Source organism: Leopardus geoffroyi, chromosome A1, assembly GCF_018350155.1.
Source record: "Leopardus geoffroyi isolate Oge1 chromosome A1, O.geoffroyi_Oge1_pat1.0, whole genome shotgun sequence".
NCBI classification, from domain to species: domain Eukaryota; kingdom Metazoa; phylum Chordata; class Mammalia; order Carnivora; family Felidae; genus Leopardus; species Leopardus geoffroyi.
Genome location: NC_059326.1, coordinates 22,297,726 through 22,316,484, shown reverse-complemented (window position 1 = coordinate 22,316,484; position 18,759 = coordinate 22,297,726). Strand labels below are relative to the sequence as shown.

The 18,759-nt window shown below is 38.1% G+C and overlaps 1 protein-coding gene and 1 long non-coding RNA gene across 7 annotated transcripts in view; one reads left to right on the top strand and one right to left on the bottom strand.

The window, feature by feature from the left end:
- The window catches only part of LOC123597291, a 44,042-nt gene extending 31,971 nt beyond the window's left edge, over positions 1–12,071 (bottom strand). Inside the window, exon 1 of the long non-coding RNA XR_006712067.1 lies at positions 8,263–12,071. This is a non-coding gene — a long non-coding RNA (uncharacterized LOC123597291). The remainder of the gene's footprint in view (positions 1–8,262) is intronic.
- FNDC3A (fibronectin type III domain containing 3A) overlaps positions 1–18,759 on the top strand; it is a 148,038-nt gene that overhangs the window by 81,922 nt on the left and 47,357 nt on the right. For all 6 annotated transcript variants that reach the window (XM_045475856.1, XM_045475848.1, XM_045475833.1 and 3 more), the window contains one exon: positions 16,929–17,169. In XM_045475856.1, coding sequence (XP_045331812.1) covers positions 16,929–17,169 — 241 coding nt within the window. The remainder of the gene's footprint in view (positions 1–16,928; positions 17,170–18,759) is intronic.

Below are 18,759 nucleotides of genomic sequence, written 5' to 3'. Positions count from 1 at the left end.
CACAGAGCCAGATACGGTGCTCAATCCCATGAACTGTGAGATCGTGACCTGAGCCAAAATCAAGAGTCAGACACTTAACACACTGAACCATCCAGGTGTTCGTATTTCAAGTATTTTAGTATGTTTAGTATATTTGGACAAGAGGAAAAATTAAGTTGACAGCATCATCATTTAGTCTTGTCTTTGGGTGTGGAATTATAATAGGAAATTAATTCTAGAACTTTATTTCCCTGAAAATGTGAATAATGTAAGTAATATCTTAAGGTTTAAAGGGCCTACACTAACATTGTTTTAAATTAATCATTTGTTTAGAAGTAATCCTAGACAGTGTTCCATCCTTATTCATGTCTCACAGACCCCCATCATAATTGTGTGGCACATTGTGGTACATAGAAGAAAATTTAGACCTATAGACCTACAGCTATAAGGACTAAGGGAATTAGTATCATCACACACCTAATAATCCTGTCCTATGTATGCATCACTTGGGAAGCTCTGACTTAAAGAATAAGATACAGCTAACTTACTTGCACAGGCAAACCAAATTAAATTGTAAGGTCTCAGGTGTTCAGTATCTTCTGCTCCTGAGATTCTGTGTAGTCTGCACTTATTGTCTCAAATACTTTTTGGAAATACTCAGTTTCTTTTTTTCGCAATAGAATTTACACTTGAAATTTTCTTCAGGCCCTCTCTTACTTCCTCCCTAATTATGTCAGAATATTGGTAGGATATTGTGGTGGATTCACTGTCCTTTCTGTGAAGCCCCATACTATGAATGGCAAAAGAAGACAATTCTGGTGAAGAGAATGGAAGTAGTATGAGAGAGTCAGAAAAGCTGGATCCATATCTTATTTCAGACCTTGCTGGCTGCATAGCCTTAGACAAATCAACTTCCTGAAGTCCCTGTGCCCTAACTGTAAGATGACATGATAACATATACGAGATAACATTTGAATAGTATTTGTAAGCTTTTCAGGAGCTGTCTCTATTTTTGTTTGACATATTGACTCTTTAATTTATTGCAGTCTGCATTCTGTCTATAGTATCCTGCTAAATCTGCTCTCTGATACGTACCAAACTCAAAGCCTTTTTTCCAACATAATCCTCTTTGACCCCTAAACATTTGACACCATTGTTAGGATTTACCCTGGATTTCCTTGACATAATGCTGTCCTGATTCTTTCTGCTTTTCTAATTGTTCCTTCTCAGACCTTTCTCTACTTACATAAAGACCATATCTGGTCTTTTCTCTCTGGTGTAGTTCAGTTCAACAAACATGTATTGAATGCACCATGTACTAAGCTCCGTATTTGGTGCTAGTGATATAAAGATGTATTTGGTGCTACTGACAATTTATTTTGGTGCAACTAAAGAGTATCCTGCTGTTCTCTCCAGTAACAATACCTTTTATTTTTATGGCAAATTCCTACCCTTCTCATTTCATTTAATCATGACCTTCTAAAAGTAGATTTCCTTGAATGTTTCCAGGTGCCTCTCCTTTTGGGTTCTCATGGCAGACTATGTATATCCCTCTTTTGATGAATTTCTCACACTGCTTAATTATTTTTCTCTCCTGAGAAGATCATGAACTCTTAATAGTTCCTGTACTTAGCAGTGTTCAACAAATATATATTGAGTGCTCATATATGTCAGGCAGTCTTCTACATAATTATGAAATACCCATGAATAAGAGACACAGATCTCTGTCTCTGTGTAGTTAACATTCTTGTGGAGAGAAGAAAACAATAAGCATAATACATGGATAAATTATGTCATGTGTTTGGTGGTAAGTGATGGGGTTAGACAAGGAAAGAAAACAGAGCTGGTTACATTTTAAAATAGGGTAGTCAGAATAGGCATCATGAAAAAGGTGACATTTGAACCAAGTGTTGAAGGACAGGTAGGAGTTAGCCATGTATTTTGGTGGGGTGGAAGAAAAGGATTCTGAGAAATAACCAGTGCAAATGGCCCAAGATGAGAACATGCCTGGGAATGGCAAGCTGGCCACTCTGGCACTACTGAGTCCTCAAAGTAGTATAGTAAGTAATGAGGTCAGGGAGGCAACAGGACCAAATCATATAGGACTCATAACTTTATTTCCTCAATGCTGAACAGCATCAGTTGTATAGTAGGGACCCAATAAATATTTGTAAATCAATCAAATAATCATCCAAGTTGAGGTTCTTTAGCTTTATTTAGGCCAAGAGCCACTAAAATAATTTTCTTGTATTATTTCTTTTATCTTCTCATTTCTGTACCTATAAAGTACCTTTAGTTAGCTTGTTCACTCAATGAAGTCTAGATTTCTTGACATAAATAAGGTCTTACACAGTTCTGTTTTAGTATGTGTTTGTACCCCTTTCTTGGTATGTCTAATTGCATATCCATTTTTGCAGGCAAGTATCCAAATCACCCCAATAAAGCAAATATTGCAATAAAGGGAGTCAAGTGAATTGTTTGATTTCCCAGTGCACATAAAAGTTACATTTATGGAGCGCCTAGGTTTTGAACCTTTGACTCTTGATTTGCACTCGGGTCATGAGCCCAGGCTCATGGGATCGAGCCCTGCTTCATGCTCTGCACTGAGGGTGGAGCCTACTTAAGATATTTTCTCTCTCTCTCTCTCTCTCTCTCTCTCCCTCCCTCCCTCCCTCCCTCCCTCCTTCTTGCCCCTCTCCCCTCACCTCTCTTTCTAAAATTAAAAAATATATATATATGTTTACACTATATTGTAGTCTGTTAAGTGCACAATAGCATTTTGTCTTAAAAAGTGTACATATTTTTATTTAAAAATATTTTGTTAGAAAATGCTAACTATTGGGGCGCCTGGGTGGCGCAGTCGGTTAAGCGTCCGACTTCAGCCAGGTCACGATCTCGCGGTCCAGGAGTTCGAGCCCCGCGTCGGGCTCTGGGCTGATGGCTCAGAGCCTGGAGCCTGTTTCCGATTCTGTGTCTCCCTCTCTCTCTGCCCCTCCCCCGTTCATGCTCTGTCTCTCTCTGTCCCAAAAATAAATAAATGTTGAAAAAAAAAAAAATTAAAAAAAAAAAAAGAAAATGCTAACTATCATCTGAGCTTTCAGTCAGTTGTAATCATTTTGCTGGTGGAGGGTCTTGCCTTGATGTTGATGGCTCCTAACTGATCAGGGTGTTGCTTCCTGAAGGTTGGGGTAGCTATGGCAATTTCTTAAAATATGACAACAGTGAAGTTTACCACATTGATGGACTCTTTTTTTTTTCCACTAACAATTTGTCTGTAGTATGTGATGCTGTTTGATAGTATATTTTACCCACAGTAGAACTTCTTTCAAAATCAGTCATTTCTCTTAAACTCTACCACTGCTTGCTTCATAAACTACGTTTATGTAAAATTCTGAATCTTTTGTTGTCATTTTAACAGTCTTTACAGCATCTTCATCAGGAGTAGATTCCATCTCAAGAACTCGCTTATTTTTGTTCATCCATAAAAAGCAGCTCCTTGTCCATTAAAACTTTGTTGTGGGATTGCAGCATTTCAGCCCCATCTTCAGGCTCCGCTTCTAGTTGTGGTTCTCCTGCTGTTTCTCCCACCTCTGCAGTTACTTCTCCACTGATGTCTTGAACCCTTGAAAGTCATCCATGAGGGTTGAAATCACCTTCCAAACTCCTGTTAATGTTGATATTTTGACCTCTTCCCATGAATCATGAATGTTGTTCTCTTTTTTTTTAATCATGAACATTCTTCATGGCATCTAGAATGGTGAATCCTTTCCTGAAGGTTTTCAATTTACTTTGCCCAGATCCATTAGAGGAATCACTATCTATGGCAGCTATAGCCTTACAAAAAGTATTTCTTAAATAATAAGACTTGAAAGTCAAAATTACTCCTTGATCCACGGGCTGCAGAATGGATGTTGTGTTAGCACACATGAAAACAACATTAATCTCATTGTACATCTCCATCAGAGCTCTTGGCTGACCAGGTGCATTGTCAGTGAGCAGTAATATTTTAAAAGGAATTTTTTTCTGAGCAGTAAGGTCTCAACAGTGGACCTAAAATAATTCAGTAAACCATGTTGTAAACAGATGTGCTATTATCCAGGCTTTATTGTTCCACTTATAGAGCACAGTAGATTTAGCGTAATTCTTAAGAGTCCTAGGATTTTTGGAATGGTCAATGAGCATTGGCTTCAACTTAAAGTCACCAGCTGCATTAGCCCCCAACAGGAGAGTCAGCCTGTCCTTTGAAGCCTTAAAGACAGGCATCAACTTCTCTCTAGCTGTGGAAGTCCTAGATGGCATTTTCTTCCAATAGATGGCTGTTTCATCTATGTTGAAAATCTGTTGTTTTATTAGCCACCTTAGTTAATTATCTTTAGCTAGATACTCTGAATGACTTGCAGCTTCTGTATGGCACTTCTGCTTCCCTTTGTACTTTTGTGTAATAGAGATGGCTTCTTTACTTAAACCACATGACCTAACCTCTCCTAGCTTCAGACTTTTCTTCTGCAGCTTCCTCATTCCTCTCAGCCTTCTTAGAATTGAAGAGAGGGCTGTACCCTGGATTAAGTTTGGCTTAAAGGAAATGTCATGGCTAGTCTGATCCTTTATTCAGACCACTAAAACTTCTTCATAGCAGCAATAAGGCTGTTCGCTTTCTTACCATTTGTGTGTTCACTGCAGTAGCGCTTTTAATTTCATTCAAGAACTTTTCCTTTGCATTCACAACTTTGCTAACCGTTTAGTACAAGAGGCCTAGCTTTTGGCCTAGGTTGGCTTTCAACAGGACTTCCTTCCTGAACTTAATCATTTCTATCTTTTTATTTAAAGTGAGAAACATGTGACTCTTCCTTTCACTTGAACACTTAGAGGCCATTTTAGGGTTATAATTTGCCTAACTTCAATATTGTTGTGTCTTGGGAAATAGGGAGACCTGAGGAGATGGAGATAGCAGATGGGGGAACAGCCGTTTGATGGAGCAGTCAGAACTCACAACAACATTTATTAGTTAAATCTGCCATATTATGTGGATGCAGTGCAGTTCATAGCACCCCAGACAATACAGTAGTAGTATCACTGATCACCTTAGCAAATATAATAATAATGAAAACGCTTAAGAGGTGCCTGGCTGTCTCTGTCAGTAGAGCACGCAACTCTTGTTCTTAGGGTCATGAGTTCAAGCTCCACATCGGGTGTGGAGCCTACTTTAAAAGAAAGAAAAGAAAAGAAAATGTTTGAAATATTGTGAGAATTACCAAAATGTGACACAGAAACTCCAAATGAGCAAATGCTGTTGGAAGAATGGCACCGATAGACTTATTTGCCATATGGTTGCCACAGGCTTCCAGTTTTTGAAAAAATGCAGTATTTATTTGCAAAGCTCAGTAAAGCACAGCACAATAAAACAAGGTATGCCTATATTCACACGCTCACCTGATATTTTCCTTTCTCCATGGTTTTGTTAAAGCTATTGTCTGAGGAATGCTACTCATTTGCTCATTTCTGCCTATAGAAAATCTACCCATCCTTGAGGACCTAGGTCAAATTATTTGTACCACCTCTTAGTTATATATTACATGCCACCAGTATTATAATTGTGGGATTTTATGGGATTTTACATTCCTTCAGGATAGGAGCTTCCTTTTAACTACTTTTGTTCTAGGAGTAACTCAGATGCGGTTGATATTTCATAAATATTTGTCAAATAAGTGAATAAACTTAACAATAATCTTACTGGAAGGATTATGTGAGGCTAGTGGGGCTACTGTTATCTACCTTAATTTAAGATTAAGACTGTCTCTAGGAAATGTATCATTTTCAAGTACACAGGGCTAATCAAGAGACAAAAATCTATAATCTCATCATTATGGAAATAATCTAAGTACTCACTATGCAAAACTGGATTCTAGCATTTTGACATCACTGTCAAAATAACCCCCCATTTCCTAGCATCCACGATTTCTAAAGTTAGAAAATAGTTATTAAGAGCCAGGTTCTGGGCACAGCTAAGCACTTAGTAATTGTCCAAAATTTGACACATAAGGAAACATAATTTTCTTAGCAAATATGGAACCTGGGAGTTGAGCCAAATGTTAAGACACATAAATAGCTATAATAAGTATAGGTTGCATGTGGCTCAGCAGGAACCAAATGGCACACATGCTAAGTGCGTGAATCCCAGAGCACCTCACCTGGGTGGCTCAGTTGGTTAAACGTCCAGCTTCAACTCAGGTCATGATCTCATGGTTCCTGGGTTCATGCTGTGCATCGGGCTCTGTGCTGACAGCTCAGAGCCTGGAACCTGCTTACTCTATGCCTTCCTCTCTTTCTGCCCCTCTTCCTACTCACACACGCGCTGTCTCAAAAATAAATGTAAAAATAAACAAATAAATATAAATAAACATAAAATTTTTAATTTAAATGCATTAATATTTGTCATCTATGGCCTTCTTTTAGACTTTTATGCAGTTATCTTCTTTTTTTGCAACAGGTTTCATTGCCTCTAATCCTTTAATCTTTTGGTGAAAGGCAATGATCTAAAGAGGGCCAAAAATGTATGTTTGCTGTGTTATCATGTAATTAAAGTACATACTAATAGGATTCAGCAAATTTATGCATCCTAAAAAGTTAGGTCAAGCAAGTAAGGACTACAGAAATAAAAATCCAGTGTTGGGATTGTTTAGCTCTTTTGCTGAGGAAATAATAATATTAGATACCTTAGAGCATATTGGGGCAGAAAAGTAAAAGGTCCCAAAGGTACATAGATCTTAATTTAAGATTAAGATCAAGATTTTTTTTTTAATTTTTTAATATTTACTTTTGGGAGAGAGAGAGCACAAGCAAGGGAGGGGCAGACAGAGAGGGAGACAACAGAATCCAAAGCAGGCTCCAGGCTCTGAGCTGTCAAGCACAGAGCCCAACACAGGGTTCGAACCCACGAACCAGGAGATCATGACCTGAGTCAAAGTCTCAGACGCTTAACTGCCTGAGCTACGCAAGATTAAGATCAAGATTAAACAAAAGTACTTACGGGAAAAACATACGAAGAAATTATGATTTACCTAGGATATATCAGCCTTTAAATTTGTGATGTTTGCACCAATGGCATGCCCCTATTAAGTTTAGAAGCACTTCCGATATTAACTCATCATTTACTCATACGTATATTTTAACTTCATTTTTAACAACATTAGACAGGGTATCAGTAACTTAAGGAATAACTGGTTCTGTTTTTCTCATTTGAGATTTGCAAAACCCAAACCTATTAATGTTAAAGTTGCTAATATTGTACTGTACTTCCTCTGTATTCTTATTCAAGACTTCTATATTATTGTTTATTTTATAATCTTTGTACTTTATTGCTCTATACTTCAGCATTCTACTCAAAAGTAATGGGAACCTGCATTTATTCTGTTTACCTTAAGTTTTGAAAAGAAGGTTGCTATTATAAAAATGTAAAATGCCCTTGCCTTGAGAGGCATAGAGTTCCTAAAGACAGTTTTCCCCCTTTGCCACTAGTGAACAAAAATAGTTCTTAAAATAGTCACTTAATTTTTAGTTACATAACTTATATTGTTGGGTCAGAAAATGAATCCTCATTTTTAGAAATCATTACTTTTTAAAAAGCATTTTTTATTAACCATGAAACTATATAAGATACTGTCCAATATGAGAGACCTAAAACTAGTTAAAATGATATGCAGAAAGAAAAATTGTTCACTAGATTCTTAAATATAAAGGAACATTAATTTTACGAACAAGCTAATAGAAAATAGAAAATGTATTCAGTGATAATGCATAAGTATAGTTGTATATTTTAAATATATATTTTTCTGATCATGATTATGTAGAAAACTTGGAAAGGGTAAGAATAGGGCAGGAAAAAGAATTGCACTGAATGTTATAACCTAGAGTCACACTCTGTAAACATGTATTTCCCTTTAGCCTTTTGATGAACTACAAAATTACAAACATAATTTTAGACATAACCTTAATGAGCTTTATAGTTTAACAAGAAAGGGAAGCTTGTGAGAGACTGACCTGCTTCAGCAGAAGCAGAAATATGTGCCAGCTGAACTAAGATATCAAATGGGGAAACAAAAACTATAAAACTCAAAACACAAAGCAAACTCAGACACAGAAAACAGATGGTGATAGGAGTAGAAGGAACTTAATTTACTGGCAAATTATACTAACTTAGAGACCTGAAGAGCATTGCAGCACAGAATAACACTTGATATTTTAGTGATGAAATTAATGATTTATCAAGAAAAGATTATAGACTACCTGAATGGGATGCCTGAAAAGCAGCATCAAAAGTTCTCTCCTGCCTTTCTTTAATGACCCCCCTGTTTTTTTATGGAATGTGTGTTGTTATGGTGATGAGAGAGTACCTAACAGGAAGGGGATTGTAGATCTCATAATGTGGGGAAAGGGGCTGTGTCAACTTCAGGAAAATTTCAGATTACTCCTTTGAGCTGGACTTGGGGTTTCACTTTGCTTTTATGTCAGCACACAGCAGTGAGGCCTACTTTTTTCAAAGATTTTACATACCTGTCTGATCTCTGTCCTTTCTGTCTCTCCTTGGGAGAACAGCTGAAAGCCATGAGCAGCAGTGTAAGGGACTGCAAGGTAGTGGGGCTTAGATGTTTAGGTGAGGATAAAGAGTTATAATAGGAGTTGGAGAGAAAGGTTATGGTTACTTACTGACATTATTGTGTATGTATGTATAGTTAGGTATATAAATAAATAATCTGTTGAATGAGTGGCCAGAAATACCTATATTATTATTTAATAACTTAAAGTGGGAATAGTTTTAGGTTCAGGGTGAAGCCATAGAAGTAGGTTGCTAAAAATTAAGCATAAGCAAAGGTTGTAAGAGTTGAGGAAGTTACAGAATTCTAATAGCATGGTGGTGTTAAGAGGGGGGGAGAAGGTAATGTGGCATTCTAGTAGAACTAATGGAATACATTATTTCTGATCATATCATTGATTCAGCAAATTTCTTTGAGCATCTGCCATATCTAGGACTTGTTCCAGGTGTTAGGAAGAAGATGGTAAGCAGAACAGATTTGTCATTTATCATATATTCTGGTGGAGAACACAGATAGTAAATACAACCTCCTTTTTCTGCAGCCCCTTTTAATTATGTTTGTGTTCAATAAAGGGGGGAAAACAGAGCTTTGTCTCACTAGAAATTGTGTGGCATATGTGGTTAGATGGTCAGATCTATGCTGATAGCCCTATTTAATTCTATTTCATTGTCTTATCTTTGTTTTAATTTTTTTTAACAAAGACTAATTTGTATTGTATTTTATCTTTTTTTTCCCACAATTTGTTGATTTTATTTTAATCATCACCATTGGTGTACCCTGTTAATATAAAATTCAGTGTCTACATGGTTGGTTATTTGTCAGCAGCTGGACTTAGCGGATAGTTTTGTGCCCCCAGCCTCACCCTAAAGCTACTGGCTGTTCAGATGGTTACTTGAAGTGGAACAGTTCTCTACACTTTCTTGGTCCTAGTCTGCCTGGTTGTGTTTATTTTTTGGGTTGTTTTTTTTTTTTTTCTGTTTCTTAGCTTTCTTTTTTAAAATTGTGTTAAAATATACATAACAAAATTTACCATTATAACTTTAAATGTACAGTTCAGTGGTACTAAGTATATTCTGTGTTGTACTCCCTTCACTACCATCTGTTTCTGAACTCTTCAGTTGCAGAACTGAAACTGTACCAAATAAACAATAGCTTCCCATTCTTCTTTCCCACAGCTTATCTTTGTATTTTAAATGTTCGTATTCAGAAGAAAAGTGGTTTTTAATTTCATAAGTAATTTAGCCATTTCTATTTAACCAGTGAGATATCTCACTTGTGTTGTGAAATTTAAAAAGACCCTGGAGGACAGGTACCTGTGGATTCTGTGTCTACAAAATGGATATGACATGGAATTAAAGCCAAAATTGCAAGAGTTCAAATACTGGCTCCTCCACTTACTGCCTGTGTGATCTTAGTGAGTTACTTAGCATCTGTATGCCTCAGTTTCCCCATCTGAAAAATGGAGATAATAGTACCTATTTGTAATATTGTTACAAGCATTAAATAGTTAATAGATGTCCCTTGAGGAACTTACAGTTAAGTTATAAAACACATGCATTTGGAAAGTTACAAACACTACACTGTTATAAATACCTACCAAGTGATACAGAATAAATGTAATAGAAATGATAAGAGGGAGAGGTCATTCAGATTGTGGTGTCGGGATAGGGTTCATGGAAATCAATCAAAATAAACCTTCTGCAGACCCCTAGCCCCGCATGTCTACCAACATTTGGGGTTACGTGTTCTTTCCTCTCATCTCAACTAACACTCTTCCTTTTCACCTAGAACAGAGACAGACTTTCCTGCTCCTGTCTAGACCCAGTGCCCCCATTGGAGTTTTGGATCCCATTCCCTTTTGCCTGCATTTTCTTCTCTCTCTTCCACATCATCAATTTCTTATTCTCTGATGGGTCATTCTGATTAGTATATTGGCATGTTGTAATTGCTCTCCCTAAAAACAAATTTTAAGATATTTGATTCTACTACTACTAGCCACCACTCTATTTCTGTGTTCCCCTTTGCAGGAATAGTTCCCAAAATTGGGCTTTTATCTCTCTAATTCTGCTCCCCACTTTGTCTCTTACCCACTCCAGTCAGGGTCTGCCCCTGTGATTAGGGGATGAGGACCAAAACTGTCCTCATCCAAGTCACAGTGACTTTCACATTGCCAAATCCAGTGGTCAGCTTTTAGTCTTCATTTTACTTGACCTTTCAGCAGTTGATCTTTCCTCCTTGATACACTTCACCAAACTTCCAGACTCCACAGTCCTCTTCCTACCTTGCTTGGTTGTCCTTTTGCAGTCTTTTCCGAACTACAGACTAGTATATCTAACTACATACTCAACATTTCCACTTAGATGTCTCATAGACGTAAGCAAATTCATGTGTCCAAAACCTAAAACTCCAAATCTTACCCCCCAAAATAATTTATTCTACCCTACAGCCTTCCCCTTCACAGTTGATGGAACACCACCCTTCCATAACTTCTTGTTCTCACTTCTCCAGTGGTGTCATCAGCTAATCTTGTTGTTCTGCCTTCAAATATATGCAGAATGCGGATGTCTTTTTACCACCTGCTCCAAGCCACCACCATTTCTTGCCTAGATACTGCAATAGCTTCCTGTTTTCCTTGGTTTCCCTGTTTTTTTCCCTTGCCCTACAATCTTTTCTCAACTCAGTAGCCAGAGAGTAATCCTATTAATTGTAAGGTTATATCAAGATTTCTCAACTTTGACACTACAGACATTTTATTAAGCCCAATAATTTTTGTTATAGGGAATTGTCTGCTGTGTTGTAGGGTATTGAGCAGCATCTCTGACCGTTCTACCTACTAGATTCTGGTAGTATCTGCCCCCAGTTGTGACAGCCAAAAATGTCTCCAGATACTGCCAAATGCCCTTTAGGGGGACAAAATCACCTCTGGCTGGGCACCAGTGGCTTATATCACCCTTCTGCCCAAAACTTTGTGATTGTTTTCCCTTTCACTGAGAGTAAATACTGAAGTCCATGTATTTAATAGCTCATATGGCCCTACCTGACCTGGCCACTCCCTTTAACTCTTTGACCTTACCTGCTTCTACCCTTCCTTCTTACACTGAACCAGTTGCACTGACTTCCTACTAAAGCTACTTATATCTATTAGAGGCTTTGTTCTGTTTTCTCTGCCCAGAACACACTTCCAGATTTCTCCATGGCTAATTCCTTCAGTTCTGCTCAAATTTCATTTTGCCAATAAGGCATATCCTAGTCACTCTATCTTATCTGCAATCTGTCCTACTCCCACGATACTTCTGGTCTCACTTACCTGTTTTTCCCCCCCCCATAATATTTATCACCTTGCAAAATTATATAAATGATTTACTTCTGTTTTTGTGTTTATCATCCCTATTAGTGTATGTGACCCTACGAACACATTACTCACATTAGTTTCTTGCCTTAATTATTACCAATGTCTTTGTTGTGGTCAAAAACAAATTATTTTTTAGGGGTGCCTGGTCAGTTAAGCATCCAGCTCTTGATTTTGGCTCAGGTCACAATCTCCCAGTTTGTGACCTCGAGCCCTGCTGTCAGTGCGGAGCCTGCTTGGGATTCTGTCTCTCTCTCGCTCTCTGCCCCTCCCCCTGCTCAAGCTCTCTCTCAAAATAAAAACAAATAAACTTTAAAAAATACTTTTAAAATGAATGGAGAAGGTAAAGTTAGAGCTAGATATGGAAGGATGGATGGGATTTGTGTAGTTATAGATTAAGGGGAAGCAAAGAGTAGAAGAAAGATGGCACAAACAAAAGTCCAAAATACAGAAATGTATAGGTCTGTATGAAGATAGGTTTTTAGTATACCAGCCTGACTGGAGTTAAGGGTTCAGGATTTGGTGTAGAAGAAAAATACATCTAGGAAGGTAGGTTGGAGCAAGACTGAACACAGTGTCAGAGAATATGGACTGTAATCCTATCAACAATGGGAGTCATTTAATATTTGTGAGTTGGAGAATTGATAATGGTGAAAGTAGTGTATTGCAACAGACACTGGTTTGGCTTATTCAAAATCTACTCCAGACTCCTAATGTCCCTTCCTGTGGGTTAGAGGCTGAAAAGCTATGGTTTCCAGATTCTCCAGCTAGGGATCCAGATATTTCATTTCTACCAATTACATACACTTGTCTGAGGCTTTAAATTCAAAACTGAGTTAAAATAGGGAGAAAAGCAGGATATGTGACATTTATTTTGCTGGAAGCAAGGCATTTATAGTTCTAGAGTTAGTATGTAAAAAACAGCGAAGTCATTTGGTCTTCTAGTCCTATGTTACAAGTCCTCTCCTACTCCAACAGGTAAGGGTAGTTTAATAGGTTGTTTTAATTGTAACTATAATTTTTCTAAAGCAATAATTATTTATTTGTAATTTAAGCTTATCTATACCTAAACAAGTGTGTTTTCTAATATATCTACCAAGCATGTATATTTTTATAATACAAAAATTGCTATTCTTTTTTTTTTTTTTTTTAAGTTTATTTATGTAATCTCTACCCCCAGCATGGGGCTCAAACTCATAACCCCAGGGTCAAGAGTTGCATGCTTTTCCTATTGAGACAACCACACACCCCCAAAATTTGCTATTCTTAAGAAAACTTGGGGTGCCTTGGTGGCTCAGTCGGTTAAGCATCTGACTTTGGCTCAGGTCATGATCTCGTAGTTTCTAAATTCTAGCCCTGCGTCGGGCTCTGTGCTGACAGCTCAGCCTGGAGTCTGCTTCAGATTCTGTGTCTCCCTCTCTCTGCCTCTCCCCCACTTGTGCTCACTCGCTCTCTCTCTCAAAAATAAATAAACATTTTTTTTAAAAAAAAGCTTTTAATAAATAAATAAAAAGAATAGTAAAACTTGTTCTTCCTGAAAATATCAGGATTTGCCTTTAAGTTAGCGCTTTGCATTTCAATAATTTTCTGTTTCTTTAGGAAGGGGAAAAGTATTATTGTTGATTTCTTATACCTTGATAGTAATCTTGTAAGTCTAAAAAGGTAAGGGCCCTTGGGGCACCTGGGTAGCTCAGTCGGTTAAGCATCAGACTTCGGCTCAGGTCATGATCTGTATGTGGGTTTGACCCTGCGTCAGGCTCTGTGCTGACAGCTCAGAGCCTGGAGCCTCCTTTGGATTCTGTATCTCCCTCTCTATCTGCCCCTTCCCCGCTTACTCTCTGTCTCTCTCAAAAATAAATAAAAGTTTAAAAACAATTAAAAAATAAATAAAAATAAAAAGGTAGGGGCCCTGTTTTGGTAGAAGAATTCCTAATTTTGAGATAAAATCCTATATCCGGAAGGCTTTCCTTGTAGCTCCAATGAGGTTCAAAGGGAATAAATCTATCATTTTAAAAACTCCTTTCCTACAGTTTAAACCCCATTTCAAAAAGGTATGATTTCTAAGATTAGGGTATGGGTTAGGGCCAGAATAATGGTTAGGGTTAGGGACAGTGTGAGGATATGTGCCTATTATCCAGTACTTCAGAGACCTCTCCAGAAGGATAACTTCAGGGTTAAGGTTAGAGGTTAGAGTTAGGCACATACCCTCACACTGTCCCTAACCCTAACTCTAACCATTATTCTGTCACTAAACCGAACCCTAATACTAGATCTGAGGGGAAAAAAAGATTTGGTGTATATATAAAATGGAATATTACTCAGTCATAAAAATGAATGAAATCTTTCAATTTGCAACAACACAGATGAAGCTAGAGAGTATTTATTATGCCAAGCAGAATAAGTCAGAGAAAAACAAATACTAGATGACTTCACACATATGTGGAATTTTAAGAAAAAAAACAAATGAGCAGATGGAAAAAAAAAAAAAAGGAGCAGAGAGGCAAACCAAGAAATAGACACTTAACTATAGATAACACACACAGATGGTTACAAGAGCGGGGGCGGTGGGGTGTGGGGAGTTGGCGTTAAATAGGTGATGGAGAATAAATAAGGAGTGCACTTGTGAGGAGCATCCAGGGTTGTATGGAAGTGTTAACGCACTATATTGTACACCAGAATCTAATTTGACACTGTATGTTAACCAACTGGAATTAAAATAAAAACTTTAAGAAAATATATAATTTCTAAAACTGAAAGCCACAGATACTTTGCTTAACTGGGAGTTAATAATATATTAGGTGTTTGTCTCCCTTGAAAAGATCCTCAGCTGTTAAAATTCTCCTGGTCATTGGCACAAAAACAGACACATAGACCAGTGGAATAGAATAGAAACCCCAGAACTAGACCCACAAACGTATGGCCAACTCATCTTTGACAAAGCAGGAAAGAACATCCAATGGAAAAAAGACAGCCTCTTTAACAAATGGTGCTGGGAGAACTGGACAGCAACATGCAGAAGGTTGAAACTAGACCACTTTCTCACACCATTCACAAAAATAAACTCAAAATGGATAAAGGACCTGAATGTGAGACAGGAAACCATCAAAACCTTAGAGGAGAAAGCAGGAAAAGACCTCTCTGACCTCAGCCGTAGCAATCTCTTACTCGACACATCCCCAAAGGCAAGGGAATTAAAAGCAAAAGTGAATTACTGGGACCTTATGAAGATAAAAAGCTTCTGCACAGCAAAGGAAACAACCAACAAAACTAAAAGGCAACCAACGGAATGGGAAAAGATATTTGCAAATGACATATCGGACAAAGGGCTAGTATCCAAAATCTATAAAGAGCTCACCAAACTCCGCACCCGAAAAACAAATAACCCAGTGAAGAAATGGGCAGAAAACATGAATAGACACTTCTCTAAAGAAGACATCCGGATGGGGGCGCCTGGGTGGCGCAGTCGGTTAAGCGTCCGACTTCAGCCAGGTCACGATCTCGCGGTCCGGGAGTTCGAGCCCCGCGTCGGGCTCTGGGCTGATGGCTCAGAGCCTGGAGCCTGTTTCTGATTCTGTGTCTCCCTCTCTGTCTGCCCCTCCCCCGTTCATGCTCTGTCTCTCTCTGTCCCAAAAGTAAATAAACGTTGAAAAAAAAAATTTTTTTTTAAATAAAAAAAAAATTAAAAAAAAGAAGACATCCGGATGGCCAACAGGCACATGAAAAGATGTTCAGCGTCGCTCCTTATCAGGGAAATACAAATCAAAACCACACTCAGGTATCACCTCACGCCAGTCAGAGTGGCCAAAATGAACAAATCAGGAGACTATAGATGCTGGAGAGGATGTGGAGAAACGGGAACCCTCTTACACTGTTGGTGGGAATGCAAACTGGTGCAGCCGCTCTGGAAAGCAGTGTGGAGGTTCCTCAGAAAATTAAAAATAGACCTACCCTATGACCCAGCAATAGCACTGCTAGGAATTTATCCAAGGGACACAGGAGTACTGATGCATAGGGGCACTTGTACCCCAATGTTCATAGCAGCACTCTCAACAATAGCCAAATTATGGAAAGAGCCTAAATGTCCATCAATTGATGAATGGATAAAGAAATTGTGGTTTATATACACAATGGAATACTACGTGGCAATGAGAAAAAATGAAATATGGCCTTTTGTAGCAACGTGGATGGAACTGGAGAGTGTGATGCTAAGTGAAATAAGCCATACAGAGAAAGACAGATACAATATGGTTTCACTCTTATGTGGATCCTGAGAAACTTGGCAGGAACCCATGGGGGAGGGGGAGGAAAAAAGAAAAAAAAAAAAGAGAGAAAAAAAAAAAAAAAAAGAGGTTAGAGTGGGAGAGAGCCAAAGCATAAGAGACTGTTAAAAACTGAGAACAAACTGAGGGTTGATGGGGGGTGGGAGGGAGGAGAGGGTGGGTGATGGGTATTGAGGAGGGCACCTTTTGGGATGAGCACTGGGTGTTGTATGGAAACCAATTTGACAATAAATTTCTTATAAAAAAAAAAAAAATTCTCCTGGTCATGGTCATAAGAATTTTGTACCTAAATGCAATATATGGTTGATTTTAGATATCTGGATCCAGTTTTTTTCCCCATTTCTATTTCACAGTTTGTATTCTTTCCACAGCTTATTCCTACCCATAATATGGAAAAGGAAATTAATTCCTAATCCTGTTGTTATTTAACCCAAAAATTCCCTTGAGTCTCCTTTTGTTGTTAACACATCACTAAATGCACATAACACATAGGAATAAATACCTGATATTGTAGTTCATTATTTGTATTATTATTTAGCTAATCTCATCAGTGTTTTAAGATTTATATTGCATTGTATAATAAAAACTACCTCATCTTGTTCACTACTAATTCATGTGTACTTAGTGTATTTAATATGAACTTCTAATGCTATAAAAATTCCTACTCTAACCTTTTACAAAAGAATTGCTTATATCTTACGGAAGAAATGTTTAATGTTCAATTTGTAGGTTATTGAAGACAATGGTGTTCGAAGAGTTGTTGTGGTTCCTCAGGCACCAGAGTTTCATCCTGGTGGTCACACAGTTATACACCGTTCTCCACATCCTCCTCCTCTGCCTGGTTTCATTCCTGTCCCGACCATGATGCCCCCTCCACCACGCCATATGTACTCACCAGTGACCGGAGCTGGAGACATGGCAACACAGTATATGCCACAGTATCAATCTTCTCAAGTATATGGAGATGTAGGTAAGATAAAAAATATTCCTATTTTATGGAATTAGTTCTTCTTTACTTGGATAGAACAGATGCTGTCTATCCTCCTATTATATAAAAGAAATGACCAACCTAGTGTCATACTCATGTTCTCTTGCCCAAGCACTGTGTTAAGTATTTCATCCTCATGATCACCCTTCAAAGCAAAAAGTAAACAAAATCAAAAAGGTAAAATAACTTCTATAATGCAGCAATATTTAGTGAGGATATGTTCAAACCAGAGCTTTTCTTCTCTGTCTTGCCAACTAGGCTCTGAGGAAAGTTTTCAGCCAGGAGTAATCATACTGTTGTTAAATCCTTAAAGCTGTGATGCCACTTACCAAAGTTGCTAGGTTATGTAAAGGATTGAAAAAACAAAATAAGATACAACATTGGCCCCCAGGGAGCTCACAAATTATTGGGAAGAATAGACAACCACACACACATCCACAAAGAAGTAATCTTATTCTTTCCTATGGGTTTAAATACCATATACTAATTGCTCTCAGATTTGTATCTCCAGCCAAAACCTGGCCTCTAAGCTTCAGAAGGCTTAATTTCTTCTTGATACCTCCACTTAAATGTCTCATGCATCTCAGTTATATTGTTTCTAAACATAAATCTCAATTTTGTAGCCTGCTTTTTCTCTGTCGTCTTTGTCTTGATACGTGATACCACTGCCACTCAGTTTGCTCAAGTGAAAGGCATATAGTCAAATTTGATTGTTACTTCTTTAACTCCTGCATCGTTACCAGCTTTACTTTCAGAAGTTTCCCAGTTTTATCTACTTTTTTCCCCACTTCTACTCAAATCTAGTCCACTGTCAGCTCTTGTCAGAACAACTGCAAGAGCAGTTTTCCAGTTGGTTCTCTGCTGTCATTCTTGCCCCCAGCCATCCAAGCTCAGCCAGAGTGATCATTTTAAAATATAAATCTGATTTCTATTTTTATTTAAACATTTCATTTTATTTAGAATAAAATCCTGAACCTTGCCTTAGACCAGGATTTCTCAACCTCTGTACTCTTGATATTTGGGAATGGATGAGTCTTTGTTTTGGAGCACAAAACTGCATTGTAGGATATTCAGGAGAAGCCATGCTGTCTACCTACCAGATGACAGTAGCATATCAACCCACCCTCCCCTATCTTCACCCAGTTGTGACAACTAAAATTATCTCCACACATTGCTGAATGAACCCTATGGGCCAAAATTGGCCCTGGTTGCAAACCACTGGACTGGATAAGGCCCTGCCCTGTGGCCTCTGACTGCTTTGTTCCACTTGTCCCCATCCCACCCCCTTCAGCTTTTCAAAACCTCCAAGCTCTTTTTGAGAACACCATGTTCTCTCCGCCAGGAATGCTCTTTTCCCTTTTCTGTAGAAGGCTCTGTTTTTTTCCCGATAGATTTCAGCTTTCATAGAGACCCTCTGTGATCTTATCAGTCACTCACACTGAAACCTGTTTCCTTCACAGAACTTAACACAATTTGATTTTGTTTTAATTTGTATGTCTGTCTTCGTTGTTTGACAGTAAACCCCCTGAGAACTAAATCTTTTTTATTTGTCACCTGCACTTAGTAGTATCT